This window comes from Phocoena phocoena, chromosome 20 (assembly GCF_963924675.1).
Source record: "Phocoena phocoena chromosome 20, mPhoPho1.1, whole genome shotgun sequence".
NCBI lineage: Eukaryota > Metazoa > Chordata > Mammalia > Artiodactyla > Phocoenidae > Phocoena > Phocoena phocoena.
In genome coordinates this window covers 13,564,298-13,592,018 of record NC_089238.1, presented here as the reverse complement: position 1 = coordinate 13,592,018, position 27,721 = coordinate 13,564,298, and the positions used below count along the sequence as shown (strand labels likewise).

The 27,721-nt window shown below is 52.4% G+C and overlaps 1 protein-coding gene across 1 annotated transcript; it reads left to right on the top strand.

Moving 5' to 3' along the window:
- Positions 1–410: 410 nt before the first annotated feature.
- On the top strand, positions 411–26,931 carry CATSPERG (cation channel sperm associated auxiliary subunit gamma). The gene is made up of 28 exons (XM_065898328.1): positions 411–653; positions 741–794; positions 5,232–5,376; positions 5,728–5,854; positions 6,018–6,090; positions 7,058–7,213; positions 12,431–12,602; positions 13,815–13,952; positions 15,629–15,688; positions 15,920–16,039; positions 16,625–16,675; positions 16,781–16,910; positions 17,448–17,559; positions 18,533–18,691; positions 18,768–18,880; positions 19,668–19,881; positions 20,219–20,281; positions 20,384–20,576; positions 20,654–20,775; positions 20,918–20,998; positions 21,086–21,142; positions 24,089–24,245; positions 24,449–24,512; positions 24,667–24,762; positions 25,033–25,122; positions 26,281–26,373; positions 26,463–26,562; positions 26,647–26,931. Exons 3-28 carry the CDS (start codon positions 5,349–5,351, stop codon positions 26,929–26,931), a joined length of 3,054 nt encoding a protein of 1,017 aa, XP_065754400.1. The 5' UTR covers positions 411–653; positions 741–794; positions 5,232–5,348.
- The last annotated feature ends 790 nt before the right edge of the window (positions 26,932–27,721 follow it).

Genomic DNA, 27,721 nt, shown 5'->3' with positions numbered 1-27,721 from the left:
GAGGAAAGAAGTGTGGGGCGAGGTTAAGGGGAGAGACCAGGAGGCCGGGCGAAACCAGGAGTAGGGGCGTGGCCAGGAGCAACAGGAGGGGCGAGACCTGGAGTAGTAGCAGAGGCGGGTCCAGAAGTGTAGTAGATGCAGGGCCTGGGGCAGGGCCGAGTTCTGGAGCAGAGGCGGAGCCAGGAACAAAAGCAAGGGTGGAGCCTGGAGCAAGAGCAGGAGAGGAGCGAGGAGCAAAAGTAGGAGTGGAGCGTCTGAGCAGAGGCGGGGCCAGGAGCAGGGACTGGACGAAGCACCGGAGCGAGGCGGGATCTCAGAAGGCGCCTACCAAGAACAGTCTTGCAGGCTGGTGACCTCCGCATTCTCCAGGTGGAAGCCACGTTATCCACTGCCCCGAGATGTCCCCTGCTGGCCCTGCGTGGCCGAGGCTCCGAGTCCTGCAGGCGCTGTGGGCACTGCTGGTGGTGCTGTTGGCACCGTGGAGGTTGTGGGCGATAAAGAATACCCAGGAGTGCACCTGGCAAGTTGTCCTGAACAACTTTGAGACAGTAGGCAAGAAGGACGCGAGCGATCGTTTCGTCGATCAAGAGCCCTTGTACGCAGTGGACAAAGTGTTCAGCCAGCTAGTGGACGCGCCCATCGACCCGGACGAGGTGAGGGGACTGGTGTCAGGCAAACGGGAGAGGTCCTGGACCTGCACCCCACTGGGCTCTGGACATTTGCCCACCCTCTCCTTGCAGACATACCTGGGCTTTCCTTACTACCTGAAGATCAACTACTCCTGCAAGGGAGAGGTGAGTGGGTGCAGAGGGGGTGGGCTCATTCTGTTGGGGCCTCAGTTTCTCCATCTCTAACATTTGAATAGCGGTGGCACCACCAGACCCTAGGGACCTTAAAGATTCAAGAAAATTCCCAGTATCCCACGAGGCACATAGTTGGTGCTCGCTCAAGTAAGCTTTCTATTTCCATTTTTAAAAATTGACGTATAGGGTCTTCCCTGGCGGTCCAGTGGTTAAGACTCCGCGCTTCCACTGCAGGGGACACGGGTTCCATCCCTGATCCGGGAACTAAGATCTCGCATGCCCTACATCGCGGCCAAACAAAACAAAATAACAGCAACAAAACACTTTCCTCAATAAAGTGAAGAAAATATTTTTCGAAAATTGAGATACAGGGCTTCCCTGGTGGCGCAGTGGTTGAGAGTCTGCCTGCCGATGCAGGGGGCGCGGGTTCGTGCCCCGGTCCGGGAAGATCCCACATGCCGCGGAGCGGCTGGGCCCGTGAGCCATGGCCGCTGAGCCTGTGCGTCCGGAGCCTGTGCTCCGCAATGGGAGAGGCCACAACAGTGAGAGGCCCTCGCACTGCAAAAAAAAAAAAAAATTGAGATATAATTCACATACCATAAATTCACTATTTTAAAATATACAGTTCGGGAATTCCTTGGCGGTTCAGTGGTTAGGACTCCGAGCTTCCACTGCAGGGGACGCGGGTTCGATCCCTGGTTGGGGAAGTAAGATCCTGCAAGCTGTGGGATACAGTTCAATAGTTTTTTGTATATTTACAAAGTTGTGCAACCATCACCACTATCTTGTTCCAGCACATTTTTATCACCTCAAGAGGAAACCCTGTACCCCTATCCCTCCAGCCCCTGGAGACCACTAATCTACTTTTTGCCCCTATGAATTTGCTTATTCTGGACATTTCATATAAACAATGGAATCAGGGGCTTCCCTGGTGGTGCAGTGGTTGAGAGTCTGCCTGCCGATGCAGGGGACACGGGTTCGTGCCCCGGTCTGGGAAGATCCCACATGCCGCAGAGCGGCTAGGCCCGTGAGCCATGGCCGCTGAGCCTGCGCGTCCGGAGCCTGTGCTCCGCAACGGGAGAGGTCACAACAGTGAGGGGCCCGCGTACCGCAAAAAAAAAGGAATGGAATCATACAATATGTGGGCTTTTGTATCTGACTTCTTCTCAAGGCTTATCCATGTTGTAGCATGCATTAGTATTTCCTTTTTATGGCTGAGTAATAATACTCAGTTGTATGGATGTGCTACATTTTGCTTATCCATTCATTAATTGATGGACATTTGGGTTATTTCCACTTTTGAGTGGGGATATTACGAATAATGCTGCTATGAACATGTCTGTACAAGTTTTTGTGTAAACATCTGTTTTCAGTTCTCTTCACTATATACCTAGGAAAGGAATTGCTGGGTCATATGTTAACTCTGTTTCTCTTCTGAGGAACTGCCAGCCTGTTCTCCAAAGCAGCTACACATCATTTTATATTCCCATCAACAATGTATGATGGGTCCAGTTTTTCTATATCCTCACTTGCTCTTGTTCATCTTTTTGATTATAGCCATCTAGTATGTCTAGTATCTAGTATGTGTGAAATGGTATCTCAGTGTGGTTTTGACTTGCATTTGCCTCGTAACTAATGATGTTGAACATCTTTTCATATGCTCATTGGCCATTTATCTTCTTTGGAGAAACGTCTATTCAGCTCCTTTGCCCATTTAAAAACTGGGTTATTTGTCTTTCTACTGTTGCATTGTAAAATTTCTTTTTATATACTGGATACTAGTTCCTTATCAGATATATAATTTGTAAATATTTTTCACATCCCATGTCTTTTCACTATCTTGATGATGTCCTTTAAAGCACAAAAGCTTTATGTTTATTGAGATATAATTCACATATCATACAATAGCACCAAAGTTTTTAATTTTGATAAAGTCCAATTTATCATTTTTTTTCACTTGTTGCTGGTGCTTTTGGTGTTGTCTAAAAAGGCTTTACCTAACCAAAGTCATGAAAATTTACTTCCATGTTTTCTTCTAAGAGTTGTTTGTTTGTTTTAGCTCTTATGTGTAGGCCTATGATCCATTTTGAGTCAGTTTTTGTATATGGTGTGAGGTAGGGGTCCAACTTTTACATGTGAATATCCAGTTATGCCAGTACAATTTGTTGAAAAGATTATTCTTTCCTCATTGAATTGTCTTGGCACCCTTGTCAAAAATCAATTGACCATAAATATAAGGGTTTATTTCTGGGTATAATTCTATTCTGTTGCTCTATATGTCTATCCATATGCCAGTACGACACCGTCTTGATCACTGTAGTTTTGTATTAAGTTTTCAAATTGGGAAGTTTGAGTCCTCCAACTTTGTTCTTCTTTAAGACTGTTTTGGCTCAAGTAAGCTTTCTGAGGACAGTAGAATGTTGTGGTCTAGAACTGAAGTTCTGGAGGCTACAGACCTGGGTTTGAATCTGCCATTAGCTAACATTACTTGGAGGAAGTATAGCATGATAGTGAATCCTTTGGGCTGTGGAGCCAGGCTGCCTGGCTTCAAATCCCAGCTCTGCTACATAATAGCTGTGTGATCTCAGGCAAGTTACTTAACTTCTCTGTACCAAAGTTTCCTCATCCTTAACAAGGGTCCAATAATGATCATACCCACTTCATAAAATGCTTAAATAAGCGTGAAGCACTTAGCACAGTGCCTGGTTCATAGACAGGGCTCAGTGAATGCTAGCAGCAAGTTTCTAGAGTGTGACCCTGGGCAGAGAGTTTACTCCATGAGCCTTCTCTCCTTATCTGTGAATTCCTTTATCTGTTCATGCCACACCTGCTCTGAGTCAGATCCTCTTTTTTTTTTTTTTTTTTCCACAACGGGGTGGGGAAGGCAGTACAATGATAAACAACGTGGCCAGGTTTTTCTTCTGGATGCAGCCCACCAGGGAAACAGACAATTGGCAAGTAAATACATAAAATAATTTATTACAGTAATCAGTGCAAAGATGAAAATAAAATGAGGTGATATGTCAGAAAGGAGGGTGTTAGCTGGGGTGGTTGGGGAAGGTCTCTGAAAAGCTTGAGCAGAGACTGGAATGATGAAAAGGGACACACATGCGGAGAACTGGGGAAAACATCTGGGCTGAGGGAACAGCCAGGACGGAAGCCAGTGTGTATGGGGAACCGACCAGAGGCCTGTGTGGCTGGAGGAGAGTGAGCGAGGGGGAGAGTGGGAGGAGATATTAAGGACCTGGCTTTCCCCCTGAGGGAGGTGGAGCCATGAGAAGGTTCTGAGCAGAGGACAGATGTGATGAGACTCAGGTGTTCACAGGCTGAATGAGGGGCAGGGCAGCAGCAAGGAGCTCAGTCCGGGCAGGAGTTGAGGGTGGACAGCACCAGGGTGGTCATGGCCACTGTAGCCCTGATGGTGAGGAGGCCCACCAGCACCTGCTACCCTGTGATTGGAAACCCTGAGGCAGGGCTGGGGCCGGTGTAGGGGGCAGGATTGAAAGGGCCCCGGCCTAGGCATTCCTCAGGATGAAGGCCTGTGCAAAAGGGGTCAGACCCATTAAATCTCCCACTCGCATCTCACAGCTGCCCCCACACCCCTGCCCACAGTGGCTTGAGCACAGCTGTCTCTTGGGGATGCCTCCAAGCCTTTGCTAGTGCTATTCTAGGGACTTCCCTGGTGGTCCTGTGGGCCCTCCCAGTGCGGGGGGCACGGGTTCAATCCCTGGTTGGGGAACTAAGATCCTGCATGCTGCACGGTGTGGCCCCCCAAAAAATTAATGCTGTTCTATACCCTAGAACACCTATTTTCTCCTTCCATCTCCGCTCAAGCCCTGCCCTCCCTTCTTAGCCCAGCCAGGATCCTGGCATCTCTGGGAGGTTGTCCCTGGCTGCCCCGTCACCCTCTTCCCCAGTTCCTTTCTGTCTAACTGCCCCATCCCACCCTCAGCCCCAGGCCCCAGCCCACAAACCTGGTGGCGATGGCAGAGACTCTAATTTCTCTGGGTAGGGGGTGGGGTAGAAGCCTCAAGAATGAGACTTGAAATCCCTGAAGTGAGGGAAGAGGCTGCTAGTATTTTAGGTGCCAGGCACTCCCACCTTTACGTTTTTGCTTATCCCATGCTGTTTTTTCCCCATGCATTCCCTACATCCAAATTCTGTCTGAGGACCTTGCTCTGGACTCGCCTCCTCCAGGAAGACCTCCTGACTCCCTCCACAGCCCAAAGCACTTCTGCCCATCTCCTAGCCTGGCCCGTCCCCTGCCCCAGCCCCAAACCTAGACCATGTTCTCTGACCTTCCCTCAGTGGAGAGTCTGCTCTCCTGACCCAGCCCCAGGAAGAAGACAGGCTAGTAAAGGTAGGGTCAAGGCAGTGGGACCCACAGGCTATCTTAAGGACACACTTGTGGGGCCATCTCGCCCTCAGTCCTCTGAGGCCCTGGTCCGCAAGGGCCACCTGACGGGGCTGAAGCCGGTGGTGCTGGTCACCTTCCAGTCCCCAGTCAACTTCCATCGCTGGAAGATAGAGCAGCTACAGATCCAGATGGAGGCAGCCCCCTTCCGCAGCAAAGGTGGGCCTGGAGGGCTCCTGGAGGGGTCACAGCATGGCGGGCACGTGGGGGCATTGCCAGGGACCTCAACAGGGTTCATGACCTTGAGGGGAGGCTGGGACCGTCAAAGGGGCCTATGACCTGGTGGGCATGGGGGTTTGTTAGGGGCCTCACAGAGGTGTCTGACCTGGAGGGGGGCCCGGGGAGGCCTCAGCAGGTTCCTTGGCCTAGATGGGACCACACAGAGGCCCCAGTGGGGTCCATGGCTGAGGGGAGGCGTGGGGAGTTGCAGGGGGATCCCAGTGGTCTGTGGCCTGGGGGACTTGCTACTGGAAGGCCCCAGCAGCCTCAGTACCCCCTGCCTGCCAGCAGAGAGGTGTAATGCAGAGGAAGTGTGTCTCATGAGCTGGTACACACCCATGCCCATCAAGAACGGCAGCGTGGTCATGCGCGTGGATGTTAGCAGCAACGGCCTGGGGCCCTTCATTCCCAATAAAAGGTGCCCTTTCCCAAACCTGGGGCGGGGGGTTGTCTCTGGGAAGGGCTTCCTACTCCCCAGATCCCCAAAGAAGACAGGAGGGGCCCAAAGGGAGGGAACAGGACAGGGAGGTGGCAGTGAGCTGTGGCAGGAGCTGGAATGCATGCCCCACACCCACCTCCAGGTTTCGGGTGAATATCAATGGCTTCCTGGAGAGACAGCGAGACAACACACTCCAATTCACTGTGGGAAATGAGGTGAGGGGGGCCCGGATGGTGGGAAGGGTAGAAGAGGGGGTTAAAGACAGTAGGCTGGGGCCCTGATTACTTCCCAAACGAGTGGCAGATTCCATTTACAGAGCATGTACTGTGTGCTGGCCCCCTGGCGACGTGCCCTGCTAAATGCACAATCACATTAGGTCTTGACAGTGACCTGTGAGGGAAGGTACTCTCACATACCCATTTTAAAGAGGAGAAAACTGAGGCCCCAAAAGGGTGGAGCCATTTGCCCACAAGCTCTCGGCATGTACACATGGAACGAGACTTGAGACTGTGTCTGCCTGACTCCTGCACCCATATTCTTAACCACAGTGCACTCATTCATTCAGCAGGCACTTCCTGAGCACACGGTGTGCCATGGGAACATAACAGTGAACACACAGACCCAAACCCCTGTCCTCTCTTAGGGCTGACATTCTAGTGGGAGAGACAGACAGCAAACCAGTACACATGAAATCAGGTAAATTCTGTAGCAGGTTAAAAGGTAGTTAGTGCTCTGGAGAGAATTCAGAGTGAGGGGAACTGGGTCTGTGCAGGACGGGACGGCAGTGTTTAATGGAATGCTCAAGAAAGGCATAACTGGTGGGAATTCCCCAGCAGTCCAGTGGGTAGGACTCTGCCTTCACTTCGGAGGGCCCAGGTTCGATCCCTGGTCGGGGAAATAAGATCCCACAAGACCCCACAAGCCACGTAGCGTGGCCAAAAAAAAGGCGTAATTGAGAAGCTTGGCATTTGAGTAAAGGGAATCACGTGGCTACCAGGGGATACAGAGGGAACAGTCTTCACAAAGGCTCTGAGGAGCGGGAGACCCATGTGGCCGGGAGAGAGTGGGTGAGTGGGAGAGTGCTGGGGGATGAGATCAGAGAGGCGATGGGGCAAATAGACGGAACCGTGGGAGAGGGAAGGGAGGGGCGTGTTGAGTAGCCCTCCTGCCCCTGCCCCTCAGCTCTTCAATCTGATACCCCGGTACTTTGTGAATGTCCCGTCGAGGCCCTTGTGGTACACTGTGGACCAGGCACCTGTGTTCATCCTGGGCGGCATCCCTGAGGAGAAGGCCATCCTGCTGACTGACACAAACTTCAAGGACTTCTTTCTTGTGGAGGTGAGTTGATGTAGGGCAGATGGTGGTCTGGGCCTCAGCTCCTAAAATGGTGGGGGGGGCCTGGGACCAGAGAAAGGTCCCCAAAGACCTACCACCAATGAGAGGCAAATAGCATGAATGAAAGACATCAGACCGCAACCAGACAGCCTGGGTTCAGGTCCTGGTTCTGCCACCTCCTGGCTGTGTGATGTTGGGCAAGTCACGTTACCTGGGCCTCAGATTCCCCATCTGTAAAATGGGAACAATACTTATATTTACCTCACAGAATCATTGCGAAGATGGTATAAATTAACGTCAGCCGGACACAGAATGAGCACCACGTGCGTCAAAGCTATCATTACTTATAGGTCCACCATTTGTAATTCTGAAATCCAAAATCTTTGAAACGGCATTTTCAGAAGTTTAGGGCTAAAATGTATTTGTTGAGAAACTCCGACCTGAGCTAACAGAGGCTACTTTTTTTAGTCTTTATGCATTCCATTTAGTGTTAATATTCAGATGCTGCCCTGCAGAAATATTAAGGGGTTTGATTATGGGGTGTTGCCCCAGACCCCACTGGGGTTTGGATGGTATATATGTGCCATCTTACCTTCTAAACTGGAAAATTCTGAATTTCGATATACATCTGGCCCCTAGGGTTTCAAGTTCAGCATTGTGAGCCTATATTATTCCCAGAACAGGGAAGGAGTGTCTGAAGCAAGGTTCTTTTGGTGTGAATGACAAACACGTTTGGATTAATTGCAGCTGTAGGCAGAGCTCCAAACCAGTTTGGTTCAAGCAGAGAAATGGATTTAGTAGGTGTGCCTAACTGCAAAGCCCAGACACAGCTCAGCCTGCAGGCCTGGCTCGATTCAGGGCTCACACGAGGACTCCAGCTTTTGGTTCCACTTCTTCCGGATTAACTCCATCCTCAGTGTGATTCATATCATCCCAACTCCCAGGCAGAGAGAAAGGGAGCGTCTGTTTCCCAAATAACTTTAAAAAAAGCCCTGAAATTTGTTTGCTTTGTCCTGATTGGCCCAGCTTGAGTCATGTGTCCCAAAAGAATGGAATGTGACATCTGGCTTAGCACAGGTCATGAGATCCATCCTGGTGAGGATGGCATCGGAGACAAGAGGCAGAGAAAGGATGGTTCCCCCAGAGTGAAATCAGGCTAGCTTTGCCGCAGGTTGGGGGGATACGATGCTGGTTGTTCATTGTGTCCAAGGTAACAATTGTGCCCACAGCAGCCCCAAAAGATTGCCTTAGCCTCCTCCCCTTAAGGTTGAAAGCCCCGCGCATGATTTCTCACAACCCCATGGGGATTAATGTTCTCTCAGGTCCCTCTGGCCACGAATTCCGGCTTCTACTGATCTCATTTCATTTACAGTCTCCCTGTCCTGCCTCAGCTCTCTCGGTTCGGGCCCAAGTCTTTCCAGACCTTGCTCAGTTTTCACGCTCCTGACCCAAACACACCCACAGGAAATACGTGGCCGATGTGGATTCTGCTGAAGAGATTTGGAGGACAGAGAAGGGGGTTTATGTCACGAGAATGAAAAGTGCAATTTGAACTTCAGTCATCCTTGTTCTTTTTTTTCTCTTTTTAATTTATCAAGATGAAACTCATAAAATTCACCACTTTTTTTTTTAAAGATTTTTTTTGATGTGGACCATTTTTTTTAAACTCTCTATTGAATTTGTTACAACACTGCCTCTGTTCCATGCCCTGGCCCTTTGGCCTCGAGGCACGTGGGATCCCAGCTCCCCGACCAGGGATCGAACCCACACCCCCTGCACTGGAAGGCGAAGTCCCAACCACTGGACCGCCAGGGAAGTCCCTAAAATTCACCACTTTAAAGTGAACCATTTAGTACCATTGAGTACATTGATACTGGGCAACCACCAACTCGTGTTTCCAAAAAGTTTCCATCGCTCCAAAATCGAAGCCTACTTATACTCATTCTTTAATCATAGGGATTTTTTCCCATATTGTTGTCTCCTCTCTGTTTTCCTTCCTCTTGTTTCACCTCACCACTCCCTTCTAGACGGCCCCTAGGGTCCCATAGGAATCCTCCCCCTACGCGGCTCTCTTCGGCCCTGAGTTGGTCAGGTTTAGATGCTGTAACAGGAGTCCCCTGGTAGCCTAGTGGTTTGGATTCTGGGCTTTCAGTGCCATGGCCTGGGTTCAATCCCTGGTCAGGGAACATCCTGCAAGCTGCGTGGCCAAAAAGAAAAAAAACCTGTAACAGAGAGACTCCTGAGAGAAAATAGCTTAAATAGTCACTGTGGCTCATTCCCCGAACAGTTCAGAAGTGAGAAACCTCAGTCCCTTCTATTTTCCTTCTTCACCATCCTCTAGGCCCCAGGTGTTGATCTCATCAGTGTGATCAGAGCTGGGTCATGCCTACATCCATATTCCAGCCAATTGGGAAGGAGAAGGAGCAGAAATGAAGGGCAAGCTATTTTTTCTTAAGCAAGTTTCACTTCCACTCACATTCCATTACTGAGGAATTAGTTGCTTGGCTACATCCAACTGCAAAGGAGGCTGGGGAGTATAATTTCTGTCTGGGTGGCACATACCCTGCTAAAACTCAGTTACCAAAGAATATGGGAGAAAGGGATTTGGGAGCCCAACTAGCCACCTGCCAAAAATGGAAGAGGAAATTTGTAAGTGTAACCAAAAAATTCAGGACGTCAGGTCCGGCTTGACCCAGGATTTCAAACAATGTCACCAAGACTGAGTTGCTCTCTCTCCATCTCTCGGACCTGGTTCCTCTGTATTGACTTTATGCTCAAACATCTCTGTCCTTGGAATTGCAAAGGCTGCATCTCAGGCCCACATCCAGTGGGAAAGATCTTTCCCATTACCCTCTAACCCCCAAATCCCAAGATTCCTTCCACTTGGTGTGACTCACCATTTGCTCACCTTGACTCAATCACTGTGGCCAGAGACACCCACCATGCTGCTTTTTGAGTTAAATGAGTCAGAACTCTCAAGCTCTGCTCAAATAAGAAATCCAACTGACTCACAGCTTTTCTCTTTCTCACGTATGTGGGAGAAGGGAGATGTGATGATCCTTTTCTGGTTTAACAAAGAAAATTTCCAAGTATTTCTTCCAGAAAACAGAGGCAGCACTTTAAATATTAACAGGGCAATAGATGAAGTATGACAACCAATCAAAATGACACATTGAGAGGGTACAGGTTAGTTTCACCGGGCACAGCAACAATGTCTGTAGTCTGTAGAAATCTCTTATGTGCTGAATAGGGTAGGGAAGTGAGAATGTACTTGTTACCCTTAACTTGATGAAATTTCCCTCAGCATCAGAACTTAGAGTGTTACTTTGATATATGCTTTTTATTGGAAAAGTTAGTGAAAAATTCCACTTTTCAGTGGACAATTTCAATCAGACACAGAAGTAGAGAATTGTATAATGAACCCAGCTTCAATAATTAACATTTTGCCTTTTTTTTTAATCCCACTATTTTTTTTTTCCTGGAATATTTTAAAGAAAATTCCAGCCATCATACCATTCACCTGTAAATTCTGGAAATAACTGAGGAAGTATCTCTAACACATGAGAACTTTTCTTGGGGCTTCTCACTGTTGTGGCCTCTCCCGTTGCGGAGCACAGGCTCCGGACGCTCACGGACACAGCCGCTCTGCGGCATGTGGGATCTTCCCAGACCGGGGCACGAACCCGTGTCCCCTGCATCGGCAGGCGGACTCTCAACCACTGCGCCACCAGGGAAGCCCCACATGAGAACTTTTAAGAAATAAAACTACAATGCCATTATAATGCCCAGCAAAATTAACAGTAACCCCTTAATAGCATCTAACCCAGTCATAGTCAATTTTCCCCAATGATCTAAAAATGTGTTTTACAGTTGGTTTGTTTGAATCAGGACCCACACGTTGCATTTGGTTGTTACGTCTTTTAATACCCTACATTTTTTCAGGCAATTTAAGAAACCAGGCCTTTTGTCCCATAGAATTTGGCTGTTTGCTTCTTCACAAAATCGATTACAGCTTGTTCCTCTGACCCTATGTATTAGTCTGCTCAGGCCGCCGTAATAAAATACCATAGACTGGGTGGCTTAAACAACAGAAATTTATATTCTCATAGTTCTGGAGGCTGGAAGTCCAAGATCAAGGTGTCAGCAGGGTTGGTTTCTCTCCTGGGCTTGCAGAAAGTACCTTCTCACTGTGTCCTCACATGGCCTTTTCTCTGTGGGCATGAGTGGAGAGAGAGATCTCAGGTGTCTCTTTCTCTTTTTATAAGGACACCAGTCCGATAGGATTAGGGCCCCACGCTTATGACCTTGTTGAACCTTAATTATCTCCTTAAAGACCCAAATACAGTCATGATGGGGGCTAGGGCTTCAACATATAAATTCTGTCCATAACACCCTATATTGCCTATAAACTGGTAGTGAACTCTAGAAGCTTGGTTAAACTTAGACTCAAAAAAAAAAAAAGAGGGCTTCCCTGGTGGCGCAGTGGTTGAGAGTCCGCCTGCCGATGCAGGGGACACGGGTTCGTGCCCCGGTCCGGGAAGATCCCACATGCCGCAGAGCGGCTGGGCCCGTGAGCCATGGCCGCTGAGCCTGTGCATCCGGAGCCTGTGCTCCGCAACGGGAGAGGCCACAACAGTGAGAGGCCCGCGTACCGCAAAAAAAAAAAAAAAAACCAGGGAATTCCCTGGCGGTCCAGTGGTTAGGACTCCATGCTTCCACTGCAGGGGGCCCAGTTCGATCCTGGGTAGACTCAATCTTTTAGGCCCTTCATTGGTGGTGCTTTCCCACTGTTAGTGATATTGCCAGTGCTGGTGATTGGTCATAAGTTCAGAGAGTGTCAGCCTGACAGCCAATTGTGTTCAAGATAGAATAGGATTATTAAAAGTGTGCCTTGGGCAAACTTAGAATCTTTTGGATCCACATGAGTACAGCCCTGACTGTGGCCTGGGGAAGCGGGACTGCTGAGCACTGTTGAGTATGCCGTGTACTGCCCAACTCTAGGGAGCACAGAACGCCCCAACTGGCTCTGGCCTGGGTCACCTGCTTGCGGGGGAAGTTTGGCCACCGAGATGCTGCTGCAGCGTGAGCAGGGAGGGGACCCTGGGGGCAGCCGCATGTGTTCATTCCAAGCAGTTGTCAGAGCTGGTGCCTCGAGGCAAGGGAGGACACAGGGGCTGAGACCAAGGCCACCTGCTCACCACTGGCTCTACTCCCTTGCAGTTGAGCATTGACAGTTGCTGGGTAGGCTCCTTCTACTGCCCCCCGACCAGCTTCACTGCTACCATCTATGATGCCATCGCCACCGAGAGCACCCTCTTCATTCGGCAGAACCAGCTCATCTACTATTTCACGGGCACCTATACCACACTCCATGAAAGCAACCGTGGCAGCGGTGAGGGGGCCCTGGCCGGATCACATACCCGTGTGTCCTTGGCATCTTAGGCAAGGGGACCTGCCTGTTGGAGCCCCAGGGACGGCGCCTCAGTGAATCCCTCACTGGAGACGCCTGGGAATGGAACTGCCGTGAGCGGGGAGGGGGATGTCGGAGGGACTTCCCAAGCTCCTGAAGCATCGCTGCCACCCTGCAGGGGCCTCCTCCTACCCTCTATATGCTGGGGTGAGGCTTTCATCCAGACCTTCCCAGGAGTTGTGAACCGACTAAGGGCAGAGAGAGGTGTGAGAGTGAAGGGAGGGAGCAGAGAGCAAGACACAAGGGTGCACGCGCTCTCACACGTGCAGAGAGAGAAAGACAAACCGGAGAGAGATGCATACAAGCGAGAAATGTGTGGGGTTGGGGAGTGGCAGAGAGTCAGATAAAAGACATACAAAGAGAGAAACAGAGATGGGCCGTTGGAGAGGCAGTGCCGTGAGGGAGATTGATCAGAGAGGAAAAAGAGAGACTTTTGATTCAGCCTCATCTGTTAAATGATACCAAAGCCCTAGTTCTTCTCACCTTCTGCCCCTGCCCTATCTCAATGAAAGATGTCAACTTATAGAGTCACAGAAACTTGTACTGTAACCCATATCCCATTAGGTAGTGAGTGTTCCCAACAGCTTTATTTTTCTCCCTTTCTTTCTTAGGGCACTTGGACAGTGGGAAGGACCAAGTTAAAAGAGATTTAAGTCAGAGACGGGTGTTTATTGGCTCAGATAGCATGTTGTTTTCAGGCACAGCTGGATCTAGGGGCTCACTGCAGCTGTTAGGCCCGTCTTTGTGGTACTGCCCCCACTCCATCCAGCAACGGCAGGCTTTTATGCCGGGGGTGGAGGTGGGGGGCAGGAAAGAATATCTCTTTGTTAGTGGTTGCAGGCTGAGAACTGTCTCTGATTTGCCCAGCTTGGTCACATGCCCAGCTCAGAATCCATCCTCTGGCCAGGGGAATAGAAGAGTGGGGTCAGCCCAATCTGAACCTTGTGGGCAGAGTGTGAGCGGGGGTGGGGGGATTTTCTCAAAGGCAGCTGGGGCCCTATACCAAGGGCCCCTCAGACGCCACACTGAACAGTCACTGCAGTGGGAGAAGACAGATAACGGGCTCATTAAGGCCTGGAAAATGTGGATGGGGGCCCAGGTGCCAGGCTCAAATGTCTATGCTGGCCCCCACAGAGAGATGGGTCCGTGTCCTGGCTAACGAGTGCATCAAGAAGTTGTGCCCTGTGCATTTCCATAGCAATGGCTCCGAGTATGTCATGGCCCTCACCACCGGCAAGCATGAAGGTTACGTCCACTTTGGGACCATCACGGGTAAGGTTGGTACCTGGTACCTCCGTACCCTCTCACTTCTAAGAATTCTGGCCCCAGGCCCTCACCCCTCACCATAGTCCTTCAGGAGGGGTCCCAGGCTGGAGGTTCTCCCTGTGAGTCGATATGGGTTTACGCCTTTGTAGGGGCAGGGCTTGGGGTGTGTTATGTATCTTTTACAATGTGTTTGGTTTCAAAGGGTAGAAGCCCAATTCAAAAATCACTTAAGCAGGGACTTCCCTGGCAGTCCAGTGGTTAAGACTCTGGGCTCCCACTGCAGGGGGTGCAGGTTCGATCTCTGGTTGGGGAAATAAGATCCTCACATACTGCGTGGTATGGCCAAAAATTTTTTTAAAAATCGTCTAAGCATAAAAAATGTGTAGACATATAAATGAAAAGACCAGGATCCAATGTCAGGCACAGCTGCATCCAGGGGCTTACAGGGTGTATCCTCAGGACTCTGTCTCTTGGCAAGGTAGTATAGCATAGGGATTATAGCACGGGTTCTGGAGAGAGACTGCTCTAACACACCAACTCAAGTCACTGGCGGCTTTGGATAGGTGACTTAACCTCTCTTTTTGGTCTCATATCCTCATTTGCAAAATGGGGCTGATAGTACTAACTAGTACCTGCCTCATCGTGTCGATATAAAAATTAAATAGACATATATAGGGTCTTAGGAGAGTGCTAGGGACATGGTACTATTCAAGGGTTTATCATTGTTAGCCCTGAGATTTGGCTTCATGTTCAGATAGATACTCCCCTCACGAGGGTTAGAGATGGCCTCCAGGAACTTGGGGCTCACATCTCCCACCAGTCTGAGTCACCCCGAGAGAGTGAGAGTGGACTCTTCCCCACTGGCTCTAGCACAAATCCCAGGGTGCACTCTGATTGGCCCATTCTGGGTCACATGCTCAGACCTGAGCCAATTACTGTGACCAGAGACAGACATATTCTCTTTTTCTTAACTTTTTTAAAGAATTTATTTAGGGCTTCCCTGGTGGTGCAGTGGTTGGGAGTCCGCCTGCAGAAGCAGGGGACACGGGTTCGTTGGCCCGGTCCGGGAGGATCTCACATACCGCAGAGCTGCTGAGCCTGCGCGTCTGGAGCCTGGGCTCCGCAACGGGAGAGGCCACAACAGTGAGAGGCCCGCGTACCGCAAAAAAAAAAAAAAAAAGAATTTATTCATTTATTTGTTCTTGGCTGCGTTGGGTCTTCATTCCTGCGTGCGGGTTTTCTCTAGTTGCAGCGAGTGGGGCTACTCTTCGTTGCAGTGTGTGGGCTTCTCATTGCAGTGGCTTCTTTTGTTGTGGAGCATGGGCTTCAGCAGTTGCAGCACACAGGCTCAGTAGTTGCGGCTCGTGGGCTCTAGAGCACAGGCTCAGTAGTTGTGGCGCATGGGCTTAGTTGCTCGGTGGCATGTGGGATCTTCCCTGACCAGGGCTCGAACCCGTGTCCCCTGCATTGGCAGGTGGATTCTTAACCACTGCGCCACCAGGGAAGCCTGGCAGACATTTTCTGATAGGCCAGTTGTGAATGACTGAAAGGCCAGTTGGATGAGAGCTGCCCCAGGGAATCCTGGGACTAAGAAGGAGGCACAGGCATAATTGGAGAGCTGGTGTGGTGGGGTGCCAGACAGGCTGGGAAGGGCCTGAGCTTTGACCTACCCTGCTCTGCAGATGGCCGCGTGTCCTTCGAGTTGCTGCCCAGGCAGCGGTCCGTGTGCAATGGGATACTAGGTACCCAGCTCCCAGATGGGTCTGCAGTGGGCAGGGGGTGGGGTGGGTTTGGGGGGGTTGAGGGGGAATCGAAGGTGTGGGAGAGCAGGGAAGGGTGGGAGAGGTCATAGGACAGGATGGGCAATTTCTTGGGGATGGGTGGAGAGTCACTGGGATAGATGTGGCAGTCACAGAGACCATGGAGAAGGACGGGATCTGGGGGCTGCTCTGGACTTCTGCCTTCCCTACCAGTTGTCAACTGCTCCATAACCTGGGCCGTATTCATTGCTGGTGACTACAATCTACTGCTGCTGGTGGAGATCGAAGACCCCTCCACCAGGAAGTATTTCCAGGTGGTCAGCTATGACCTGGGTAAATGGGGCGCCATGGGGCAGGGGGGCTGAGCAGGAAGGGGCAGGAGCTCGGAGTGTGAACTGCGGGCCCATCCTTTGGGATCTGTGCCCAGCAGACAGCTGGAAGGGGACGTTGCTCGTGCCACTGCTAGGTAAGGGGCAGTGGTGGAGAACAGGCCATCTGGGCTGAAGAGCCTGAGAGGAAGTCAGTGAGACTAGAACAGAGGGGAAAGGGGAGGAGGGAGATTGGAGATGTGGGCAGACGCCAGAGCTGGAAGGGCCTTGCGGCTCACAGTGAGGAGATTTGATTTGATTTGATGAAGTGAGAATAGGGCTGCCGTGTACAGCTGTTGAGGCTGTGCCTGGTGCTCCCCAGCCAAGGAGTCCGAGGAGGGAGGCAAGTCCTCTGCCCTAACAGGACTGTATCCTCTCAGAGGAAGTGTCTTTTTATTATTCACATAAAGAAATTCTAAAGATTAATGGGCCCAAATGGGAAACTGTTGGAGGGTTTGGGGAGGGGTTGGGGAACTGGGGACCTGCTCAGTTTCAGGTCTTGAAAGCTCAGGGCCTCAGGAGATATTTGCTGTGTTTTCCCCACCTGTAGTCAGTGATTACCTGGTTGTCCTCTACACCATCCCGGAATTCATCCCTGACGGTAGGAGGGGAGGGAAGAGGGGGCTGAAAAAGTGGGGGGGGGGCTAGGAGGGGCCCAAGTGACCCCATCTCACTGCTGTGTCCTCTCTGCCTCTGCCCCTGCCAGCTCGAGGCCTGGAGTTCCTGATGGTCCTAGGGACAGAGTCTTACACCAACTTCCCGATGGTGCCCAAGGGCATGTCCTACAACCCGTATAACAACCTGCTGTTCATCTGGGGCAACTTCCTCCTGCAGAGGTATGGGGCCGGGTACAATTTGGCCTCCCCAACCCCGCTAGGGTGGGGGTCCTTTCTGAAGTCACCACGTTTTCAGAGTATGCGCAAGTCCACAAGTTACCAGGACTGTGATGGGGGAAAAATGGGCTGGGGTGGGCAGAGATGGGATGGGGGAAGCTGATAGTTTAAAGCTGGGAGCCCTTTCTTAGATGAAACCTGATATGAGGACCTAACCTATGTGAGCAATAGAACGGCATTGTCCGGGGAAAGGTAAGGATGCTTTTCACCCCTCAGGAATCCAGGGGTCCCAGAGCCAACTCCATGGGCTGTTGGCAAACTGCCAGTTTGGTTGAACCTTCCTGCTCACTGATGGGCAGGTCAGCCAGAGGGTTTGGAGTGTGGCGCAGAAACTAGAGTCCCAGGCCTCCTTTGCGTGTTCTCACAAGGCTGGTGGAGAACTGAGTAAATGGTTCCTGCATCGTGTCAGGCCTATTTGGGGAAGCAGATATTCCCCAGGGCCTTGCCTGGTGCCCCTACCTCCCACCTCTGCCCCTGCAGCTATAACAGTGAAAACTTCATCTACCTGGCGGACTTCCCCAAGGAGCTGTCCATCAAGTACCTGGTCAACTCGTTCTATGGGGACACGGCTATTGTCACAGAGACTGAGGAGGTGGGCTGCCCTGCCCCTCTCCCCACTTCCTTTATGCCCACCCCCAAATCCCAAGGGTTTCCCTTCTTCCCCTGTCAGGGTAAAGGGGCCCAGGAGAGGGAACGTCCTCAGGGACCCAGGGGAAGGGCGACGAAAGCTCCATTTATAGCTGAGAACCCTCAAACTCAAAAAGGATACGTACCTTTCCAAAGTCACTCAGCAGGGTGAAAAACCTGTGCTGAGTCATGATGTCATTTCCAGAGGGGGTCCTCTTTCATTCCATCATGCAGTTCAGTTCATAAATATTGAGGACTTAGTGTATGTTTGATCCAGTGCTGGAGACACAGTGGCCAATGAATCAGTCCTGGGCCCTGCCCTCACAGGGTCCCAGTCCGCTTGGGAAGATGGACTCATTCCCAGACTGTGACGGTTCAGAGCAGCCAGGGCTGCAATGCAGAAACAGCATCTATGGAAGTTCAGACCCGGTCTGGGGGTGTGTGTGTCAGTGAGGGCTTCACAGAGGAGGCCACATGGAGGGGGGACATGCTGGAGGCTGGAGGGGATCCTCCAGGTCGAAGCTAAGGAGGAGGTGAGATCTAGAGCAAAATGTGTTGGGGGATGAGACGGTGGGCAATAGTGCAGAGATGGGAAACTGAGGCCAAGGGGAGGGTGCAAAGAGTGAGAAGGAAAAACGAGGGCTCATTCCTTGGATCCCAGGCCTCCAGGGAGTGTATATATTAGGAATGGTTACATTGCAAGTAATAGAAACTCAAGCAGACTAAAACACTGAAGAAATTTATCATGGCGAGTGAGGGCTGTAAGCACCGGTGTTTGGGTCTGGGAAGTAGAGAGATGGCTTACCCGATCCCAGTTGGAGGTGAACTCCCAGGCTTCACCCCTCAGGGAATGGGGCCCTCACACTCGGCAGAGCGAGAGGTGGGGGTCACAGGGCCCATGGCCCTCACACACACACACCCAGCTGTCTCACCCCCAGATCTGGTACCTCCTGGAGGGTAGCTACCAGGTGTACAAGCTGTTCCCATCCAAGGGCTGGGAGGTGCACGTCAGCCTACAGGTGATGCAGCAGTCCTCTCTCTACGCCCCCAATGAGACCATGGTCACCCTCTTCTACGAAGACCACAGACTATACCAGGTGCTAAGCGGGGGGCTATGGGGGAGACATGGGGAAGCTGCAGGGCCGCTCATGTGGCCCTGCCTTCTCGCTGCAGCTGGTGTACCTTATAGACAACCAGCAGGGCAGGCTCGTCAAGAGGCTTGTGCCTGTGGAGCAGCTTCTGATGTACCAGCAGATCAGCACCGACTACCTCTTGGAGCGGCAGGGGTGAGAAGATACTGGACCACAGCAGCAGTCAGAGCCTTAGGCGCTGCCTGTGGGAAGCTCCCATTCGGGGGGTGGGGATGGGGTGGAGATCAAGCCATCCCCAGTGACAACCGCTGGGCTGAAAGGAGGGGTCTGACCCAGCCTGGGGACAGGGTGCATCAGGGAGGGCTTCGAGGAGGAAGAGGTGCATGAGCTGTGACCTGAAGGGTGAGGAAGAATTGACCAGGTGATAGCATGGGGCAGGGTGTTTCAGACAGGGGGAACCACATGTGCCAAGGCCCCCGGGAGGAAAGGAGATTGCCTGATCAAAGAACTGAGAGAATGCGGTGCTGTTAGAGTGCAGTGGTGGCGGGGTGGACAAGGTGAGCCTGGTGGTCACAGGGAGGAATTTGGACTTCATCTGGAGGGGCCTGGGGAACCACCATGGGACTAAGGAGAGGGGCTCCACGGTCAGATTTTACTGTGTTCAGCAGTGATCCTTTTGCTCACCTGCAGAGGAGCCCAGGGAGGCAGCGGGGGGAGGGGGGAGGGGGGAGGACACTTTGGAGGTTGAGTACCGTGGAGGGGGTGGGGGAGAGTCTAGGATGAGGTCCAGGACTCTGGCCTGTGCGGCCGAGGGCCGACCACGTGAGCGTGTGCAGGGGCACCAGGGGCTGAGGCTGAGGGGGAAGGGCAGGGATGGATTAGCCTTGAGTAGTCAGCAGCGCAGGGGTGGTAAGGGGGCCTGCGGAGGCTCCTGGTGCACGCACGGAAAAGTCAGCCGCCGTCCTCCACTACCGCCGCTCAGGAGCCACCTGACGCTCTCCTTCACCAACTTCTGCCCCTTCACGGTGATGCGTCTGCGGGACCTGCCCAACCCGCAGATCTACACGCGCCAGGAGCGCTACCGGGCGCAGCCGCCGCGTGTCTTGGAGCCCGGGGGCTTCCACAGCGACAACTCGCTCGCTGTCTATCAGGGCCTCGTCTACTACCTGCTTTGGCTGCACTCGAAGTACGACAAGGTGGGCGCCTGGCGGCGGCCGGGGCCATCCGGGCCGGGTCTTGTGTGAGGCGGGACCGCAAAGGCGTAAAAGGCAAGGCCTGCGTGGCCGGGAGAACCGCCGCGGAGGGCGGAGCAGAGCAGAGCCGCCCCTGTGCGTCCGAGGCTAAGGCGGGCTGGAGAGGGGGTCGAGCACGGCTCGGGGGGATGGCTTTGGGGGTGTGGCAGTCGGGCTGAAAGCGGGGCTTGGGGCGGCTTTCAGGGTCAGGGGCTGGGACTGAGGCTAGGAAGGGCTCGGAGGGTACTGCCTGCCTGGGCACGCCCCTTGGCCCCCCTCAAGGTGCCGGCGGTCCTCACAGCCATATGCGGACCCGGTGCACGACCCCACCTGGCGCTGGTGGAAGAACAAGAAGCAGGACCAGGTGCGTGGAGAGGGTGGCGAATCGGTGGGAGGGCCGAGCCCGGATCCCCCATCACCGTCCCCGTGTCCGGGCACTGTCTTTGCCCCGCATCCCGTCCCCCAGGATTACTACTTCTACCTGGCCAGCAACTGGCGGAGCGCTGGCAGTGTGCACGTTGACATGGCCAGCTACGAAAAGATCTACGACCTTAAGGCTGAGAACGAGCTGCCCGAGCGCATCTTCCTGGACAAGGGCACCAGCTACCGCTTCTCGGTCTTCCTGACGGCCGGGGAGCCGGAGCCTCTCCGCACGGTCTGTGGGCGGGGCCGGGTGGAGCCTTAGGGGCGGGGCTTCTGTCGGGTGCGGCGCCCTGACCCCTCCCTCTGCTCCAAGCAGGCCCCTCCTTCCAGGTGCAGAGCAAGGTGGGCCTGGCTGTGGTGCTGGCCGACCCGGAATGCATCGAGGCGGTGGTGAAGGAGAAGGTCCTTGTTAATCGCAACTCGGTGCTTTTCTGGGTGAGACCAGGCGGAGGGGAGGAGCTGAGGTGACGGCGGAGCTACTGAGGCAGTGGACCTGTTAGAAGCCCGCGGTTATTTGAACTGTCCCTGGGTCCTCCCGCTGGGCCGCTGACCCCTTCATTTCTGCCCCCACCCCCAGGTTACGCTCAGTGATAAAAGGTTTTGCTTTGATCAGGGCATTAGTGGACATCACCTCATGAAGACCTCCATGCTCCTCAAGGTGCGGTCCAAGCCTGGAGGGGAGGGATGCGGATGAGGGAAAAGACTGGGCCCGTGGGGTCCACCAGTCATCATCTCCTACTCACAGGTGGTGGGCTCGTCCGGGCACTGCTTCCAGAACACGCACCAGGGGCCCCGCATGCAAGTACTGGACTTGGGGTACTGGGCCCTGTGCTGGGAGGGAAGGGGTTGGGTCGAGTCTCAACAGGGCAGAACCCGAGGGCTCCTTCTGGGAATCCCTTCCTAATTTCTTCTTTCTCGTTCATTTTCATCATTCACCCGCCCAGCCACCCACTCCCTCCTTTAATCCATTCGTGTTTTCAGAAAGGGCTGCTTAGTGTAGCTTGCACACAAGCTTGTATGTCCTTCTGATACTTTTCTGCAGGGAGAAGTAAAGTATCTGCCACACAGGGCTTCTTTTTCCAATTGGCACAAAGGTGGCACGTGGGCCAGCTTGGCCCTTCCTTCATACCTCGCTCTTCCTTTGCCTGTTCACATGTGTCTTGTTCAAGCCTTTGGGTCCTTGGTTCTTCACTTGGTTACACATGCAGTATCCCCTTTGCATAGAGGCAAACACTGTGGCTCAGAGAGATGAAGACATAATGCTCAGAGTAACCCTGGGAGCTAATAAGTGGTAGAGGAAGCCTTGTTCTCACCCACTTCCCTGCCCACTCTCCAGGAGACAGACCCTGGTGCTTCTTCCTCCTGGGTTGGTATGACCCAGGGCAGTTAAAAAAAGGGGCTTGTCGGGCTTCCCTGGTGGCGCAGTGGTTGAGAGTCCACCTGCCAATGCAGGGGACACAGGTTCGTGCCCCAGTCCGGGAGGATCCCACATGCCGCGGAGTGGCTGGGCCTGTGAGCCATGGCCGCTGAGCCTGCGCGTCCGGAGCCTGTGGTCCGCAACGTGAGAGGCCCGCGTACCGCAAAAAAAAAAAAAAAAAAAAAAGCGGGGGGGGGGGGGCTTGTAACAACTCCCAACTCCTTGGATTACATGGAATATTTGGGGTCAAATTCAAGGAAGAGTGACTGACCTCAGCCCAATAACAATTTCCTTCTATCCTTAGTGATATGCATTATTTTTAAGGTTTTACCTTAACCCCAGAAAGTCAAAGTTAACATCTCCATTTTTTTTTTTTTTTTTTTTTTTTGCGGTACGCGGGCCTCTGCAGGTTCTGAGGGAGAATCTGTTCTGTGCTCTCTCCTAGCTTCTGGTGGTCGTTGACAGCCCCTGACATTCATTGGCTTGTAGATGCATCACTCCAATCTCTGTCTCCATCTTCACGAGGCCTCCTTCCTATGCGTCTGTGTCCAAATTTCCCTCTTCTTATAAGGACACTGGTCATTGGACTAGGGTCCACCCTAATCCAGTGTGACCTCATCTTAACTTGATTACATCTGTAAAGACCCTCTTCCAAATTAGGTCACATGGGCAGGTACCAGGGAATTAGGACTTCCCTGGTCCTAATATCTTTTTGGGACACACAATTCAACCCAGAACAGAGAGTCAGATAATAAGCAAGAGAAATAAAAGATATTGTATGTTAAGGGCAATGAGTGCTAGGAGAAAACAGTAGTGAGCAAGGGGCCTGGGGTAGGTTAGCATTTTCCATAGGATGGTTCAAGGAAGACCTGGCCGAGGAGGAAACATTTGAGCAAACACTCGAAGGAGGGGAGGAAGTGAGCATGCAGTTGTGCCGGAAAGCATGTCAGCGAGGGGACAGATGGCAGAGGCCTGGAGGCAGGAGTATGTTTCATGTGTTAGACTAAAGGAACAGTGGGGAGCAGGCATGGCTGGATCAGGGCTAGCAAGGAGGACCATGGAGAGAGATGAGGTCAAAGCGGTGATGGGCAGGTCACATGGGTGGCATCTGAGCAGAGGAGCAACTCAGGTGTTCACAGAGTCCCTCTGGCTTCATGTGGGAGACAGCCTGGGGGGAGGGGCGGGAGCAGGGAGGAAATGGGCCAGCCAGGGTGGAGCAGAGGAGTTGGGGGTTTGGGGAAGGGAATAGCTCTATTTTGAAGTTTAGAGACAACGGTATTTCTGGATGGACTGCATGTGGGGGTGAGAGAAAGAGAGGTTTCCAGGATGAGGCCAAGGCTTTTTAGCCTGAACTTGCAGGGATGAGGTGCCATAAACAGAGGTGGCCTGTGGATAGATTGAATCTGAGACACCCATTAGACCTCCCAGTGATTCAGTGGCTGATAGGTGTAAAGTCTTTGGCTCAGGCGAGCATGGGAACTGCTTAATCTGTGGCCACGACGCCTCTCCGCGGTAGACATCAAGCCCAGCCCACAGTCTCCAGATGTCCATATCCTTCTGACAATTGGGTGAAATCCTTGGGCCCTACCCCCAGAATGGGCCAGAAGCCTTTCATTCCCAATGACAATGTCACGGGAGTTCCCAGATCCCTAATCCCCATCCTGGGCTCTACTTCCCTCATATACCCCATGCTTCCCCCAGCTCTACTGTCTGAGAATTCAGTCTCAACCTCAGCCCTTTATTTTATTTTATTTTTTAAAAATTAATTTTTTTTGCCATGCTGCAAGGCTTGCGGGATCTTAGTTCCTCGACCAGGGAGTGAACCTGGAGTCATGGCAGTGAAAACCCGGAGTCCCAGCCACTGAACTGCCAGGGAATTCCCTCAACCTTGCAAGTCCTTGCTTCATAGGTGCAGGTGTTAGTGGTTTTGTATGTCTTATTCTGGAGGCAGTTGGAAGCAACCTGTCTCAGTTTGAATCCCAGCTCTACCACTTACCAGCTGTGTGGCTTTGGATAATTAATAAGTGACTTGACCTCTCTGTGCTTCCCTTTTGCCATCTCTAAAATGGAGATATTAATGGTCTGTATCATACAAGGTTGTTTTGAGGATTAAATAAATTTGAAGATGTAAGGCACTGAGGCCATTCCTCAGTGCCTTGTGCATAGCAAGAGCTACTTAAGTGTTTGCAGTTATTATTGTTTTAACGATCATAATAATAATCTCCTTGCCCTCTCGTGAGGGTGAGCCTGGCAGGTAGGGGTGGTGTGTGTGGGAGGAGGGGCATCTTCCCTGCCCCACCCCTAGAGCCAGGCTTTTCTCCTCCCATTCAGGGCAACCTGATGGTGCCAGTACTTATCGGCTGCCCCCCAGGCAAGCGCCTTGCCTTTGACATCACCTACACGCTGGAGTACAACCGCCTGCAGAACAAACACTACTTTGACTGCGTGCACGTCGACCCCGAGATGCCCTGTTTCCTCTTCCGCGACAGTGCGTGTCCAGCCCCCTCCTCTCAATGTTCAGTGTCCTCTGCCCCCACTACTTTGCCCTCCCAGGCCTTTCCTCCCCGCCCGCTCACTGCCCCAGCACCCTCTGCTCTTCCCCTTGGACCACTCGTCTCTCCTTCTTCCCCTCTCCATCCTCCACTTCCGAGCTAATTTCTCCTCCCCGCCTCAACTCCTCCGACCCCACAGTCTTCTACCCATTCTTCTTGATCCAAGATTTGGTGACGGGAGATTCTGGCAGTTTTCAGGGCAGGTAAAGTCGTGGCCAAGCCAGCGGCTGACAGGAGTGAGGTGGGGAGTCGGGGGGGGGTGGGGTGGGGGAGGAAGGGGGGGAAGGAAGTGGGGGTGGAGGTGGTAGAGGTGATGCAGGACTCCGGACAGTCCATGCGCACCTCTGCTCCCGGCAGCTACGTGCTGAAGGTGGTGGGCGGCGGGCCCACCCTGGACACCATCAAGGAATACAGCGAGGAGGATATCTACCGCTTCAACAGCCCCCTGGACAAGTAATCCCTGTGGGACCGGGCCCATAATCGGCCTTTCTTCCCCTGCAGGCCCCTCCATCTTCCCAGCCACAGACCAACCCTGGGCTGCAAACCCCGCCCATCTTGGTGTCTCAGGCCCCACCCACAGCCCAGGCTCCTAGCATCCCACATACTCGGCCCCGCCCACGGCAGGAGGCTCCGCTCTCCCAATCCCCCCCACTGCCGCCGCTCCCTTTGGGGCCTCTGCCCGCTGAGGCCCCGGCCCCACTGAGGTTACCCCTTCCTGCACAGGACTGGCAGCCTCATCTGGACCACAAGAAACACAACGACCACCGAGGACTCAGCCTTCAACATTTTGTCCCACAACAGTTTAGGCATTGAGTGAGTGCCGGGCCGACTGCACGCCCCCTTCTCCCCCACAGTCTGTTGGGCCTGTCCATCCCTTCTGCCTCTGGGAGACCTCCTGGTCCTCAAGCTACACTGACTGCCTTTGCGGTCCTCAAATGAGACCGATCTCTACACAAGCTGGACCCTCTGTCTGCAGGACTGGTCCCTCTTAATCTTTCTTCAGGCCTTAGTTCAGATGCCACTTCAACCAGGAGGACTTTTCTGACTGTTCTAGATGGGACAGTTTTGCTCTCATGTCCTCTTGTACGTTCCCCATTCTCACCTGACCACTCTGCCTGTGCTTCCTCCTTCCCAGCCCTTACCCCTCTGAGCTGTCACTGTCTCCTGTGGGGTCTGTCTCCCTTATAGTCCAGGTCCAGAATAGACAAATAATATTTGTTGAATGAGATAATGAACAAGTTACTTCATCCATGGTAGACATATATTGACATTTGAATGGAGGTATTACTGAATGAATTAAAACAATGAAGGAATAAGTTAGTATAGGGGGAATTCTCTGGTGGTCCAGTGGTTAGGACTCAGTGCTTCCACTGCTGCGGGGGCCTGGGTTCAATCCCTGGTCGGGGAACTAAGATCCCGCAAGCTGTGAGGCACCGCCAAAAAAAAAAAAAAAAAAAAAGCATGTAGGGCCTCAATAACTGGCCCTATAATAATGAAAGGAAGAAAATGATGCCGTGACCAAATGAATGAATGAACAAGGGAGCCAACTTGCACCTATTCAGTATTCGACCTGCGTTTACTGAATATATGAACGAAGGTGTGACTTTGTACCTAGTAGCTGCTCCAGATTCACTTGTGGGATGAAGGAATAAAGGTAGCAAAGAATAAATGAGGAGGTGGCACATAATAGGTATACAATCCATAATCTAGATGAATGCATAGTAACAGAGGAATTGACAGCTGGAGATGTAAAGACATGAGGACATGAATGAGTAACCAAACAGCCTGTCACCCGGTAGGGGTTCAGTCAGCCTTATTGGCTAAAGTGGGCGAAGGAGTGAATCAGGGAGAAAGGTAGGAGATCGCACCTAGTTAGTGCTCACCCAGCGTCTGTGGGGTAGAGGGGAAGGTCAGGGATTGGCACGTGCTAGGCATGATTTGTACTACAAGTGCCTGAACTTGGGCCCCCAGGTGGCTCTGTATGGAGAACTCCCCATGCCATGACACCATTCCACACAGCATCTTTGCCTCCGAGTTCTTCTTCAAGGTGTTGGTGAGCAATAGGTGAGCCAGACACATGGCCCAGGTGGGCTCGGGGGCTTCCTGTGGGGTGACCACCTCCTCCCCCGATCCTGAACCCCATCCCCCAACAGAGGTGTGGACAAGAGCACATACTGCGACTACCAGCTCACCTTCCAGCTGCACATCCACGGGCTCCCACTCAGTGCCAGGCGGGCCTTCCTCATCCTCATGGTGAGTGGCTGCCCTGGAGCTGCCCTGCTGCGTGGATGGGGGCCCCCAGGCTGCCCACCCATGCCTGTTGTGTGGTGCCTGCAGGTGTCAGCCAGCCTGATTGTTGGTCTGGTGATCCTCTACGTCATCTCCTGCCTCCTGTCGCCCTATGTGGTGAAGGTCTGCAACGTCCTCTGCTGGAAGATCAACAACATCGTCGCCTGGGAATCTTACATCTACAGTGTCGCCTCCGACACCAGGGCCTTCAGCAACACCTCTGGGACCAAATCTGGGGAGAGCTCTGGGGGCATCTCCAGAGTTGTCTCCATGGTGGCAGGGGAGAACAAGACTGACACTAAGGAAACCTTGAGGAAGAAGCCAATATCCTGAGCCTCTTACCTGCCCCAACTGCCACCCACCCTCATCCCTCGTTTCCTGGGCCACTTTGAACATGCAACCTGTCGCTCGCTCATCCCAGGCCTTTCTCCCTGTTTTGCTTGAATTTTCACTTCGCATTTCAACACCAGCTGTGGGACCTTGTAAGGACTCATGTTCAATTAGTTTGTACCACTCAGCCACATAAGTTATAAAATATCAAAATCCTTCTGTGCCAAACTGGTAAATACTGGCTTCTCTGTGTGCCTGCCTACTCAGCCCCTCCCCAGAGTGCCCCTGACCTCCCGACAGTCCAGCAGGATCCTCCATGACCCAGGCCCGTTGCTATGACCTGCAGTCTGTTCTGATTGTTCAGTGCCCAGGTTTAACACTAGTTGTTAAATATTTTGAATGGCAACACGTATCTAGTGTCTGTCTCAAGCAGGGGGCTCTGGAGAGGTTAGAATTTTTGTTTTGGTTGCAAGTAGCAAAAATTCCACTCAGTGGTCCATATGGAAATGGTAATTTATGAACTTTGTTAATATAGGCTTCAGGTACAGTTTGATCCAGAAGTCCTCAATGTCCATAGGATTCTGGCTCCATTTGTCTACCTTTCCCTGCTCCGCCCTTCTCTGAGGGTGGTCTCTGACCTCAGACCAGCCCACTTCACCGTCTGAGGCTTCACATCCACATGTCTTACTGTCCAGAGAAAAAAGGAGCTGAAGTCCAACATTCCCAGGCAAAAGTCCTGTCAGTCACTCTGACTGGGTGGGGTTGGGTCATAAGCTCACTACTTTACCACTCA

What these genes read in the sequence shown, in the direction of transcription:
- CATSPERG (XM_065898328.1), top strand. Translation starts at nt 5,349, where the DNA reads ATGGAGGCAGCCCCCTTCCGCAGCAAAG. An exon ending in ACCAGGGGCCCCGCATGCAA is followed by an intron (nt 21,143 to 24,088) that starts GTACTGGACTTG and finishes CCTCCCATTCAG; the next exon opens with GGCAACCTGATGGTGCCAGT. An exon ending in TTCAACAGCCCCCTGGACAA is followed by an intron (nt 24,763 to 25,032) that starts GTAATCCCTGTG and finishes CTTCCTGCACAG; the next exon opens with GACTGGCAGCCTCATCTGGA.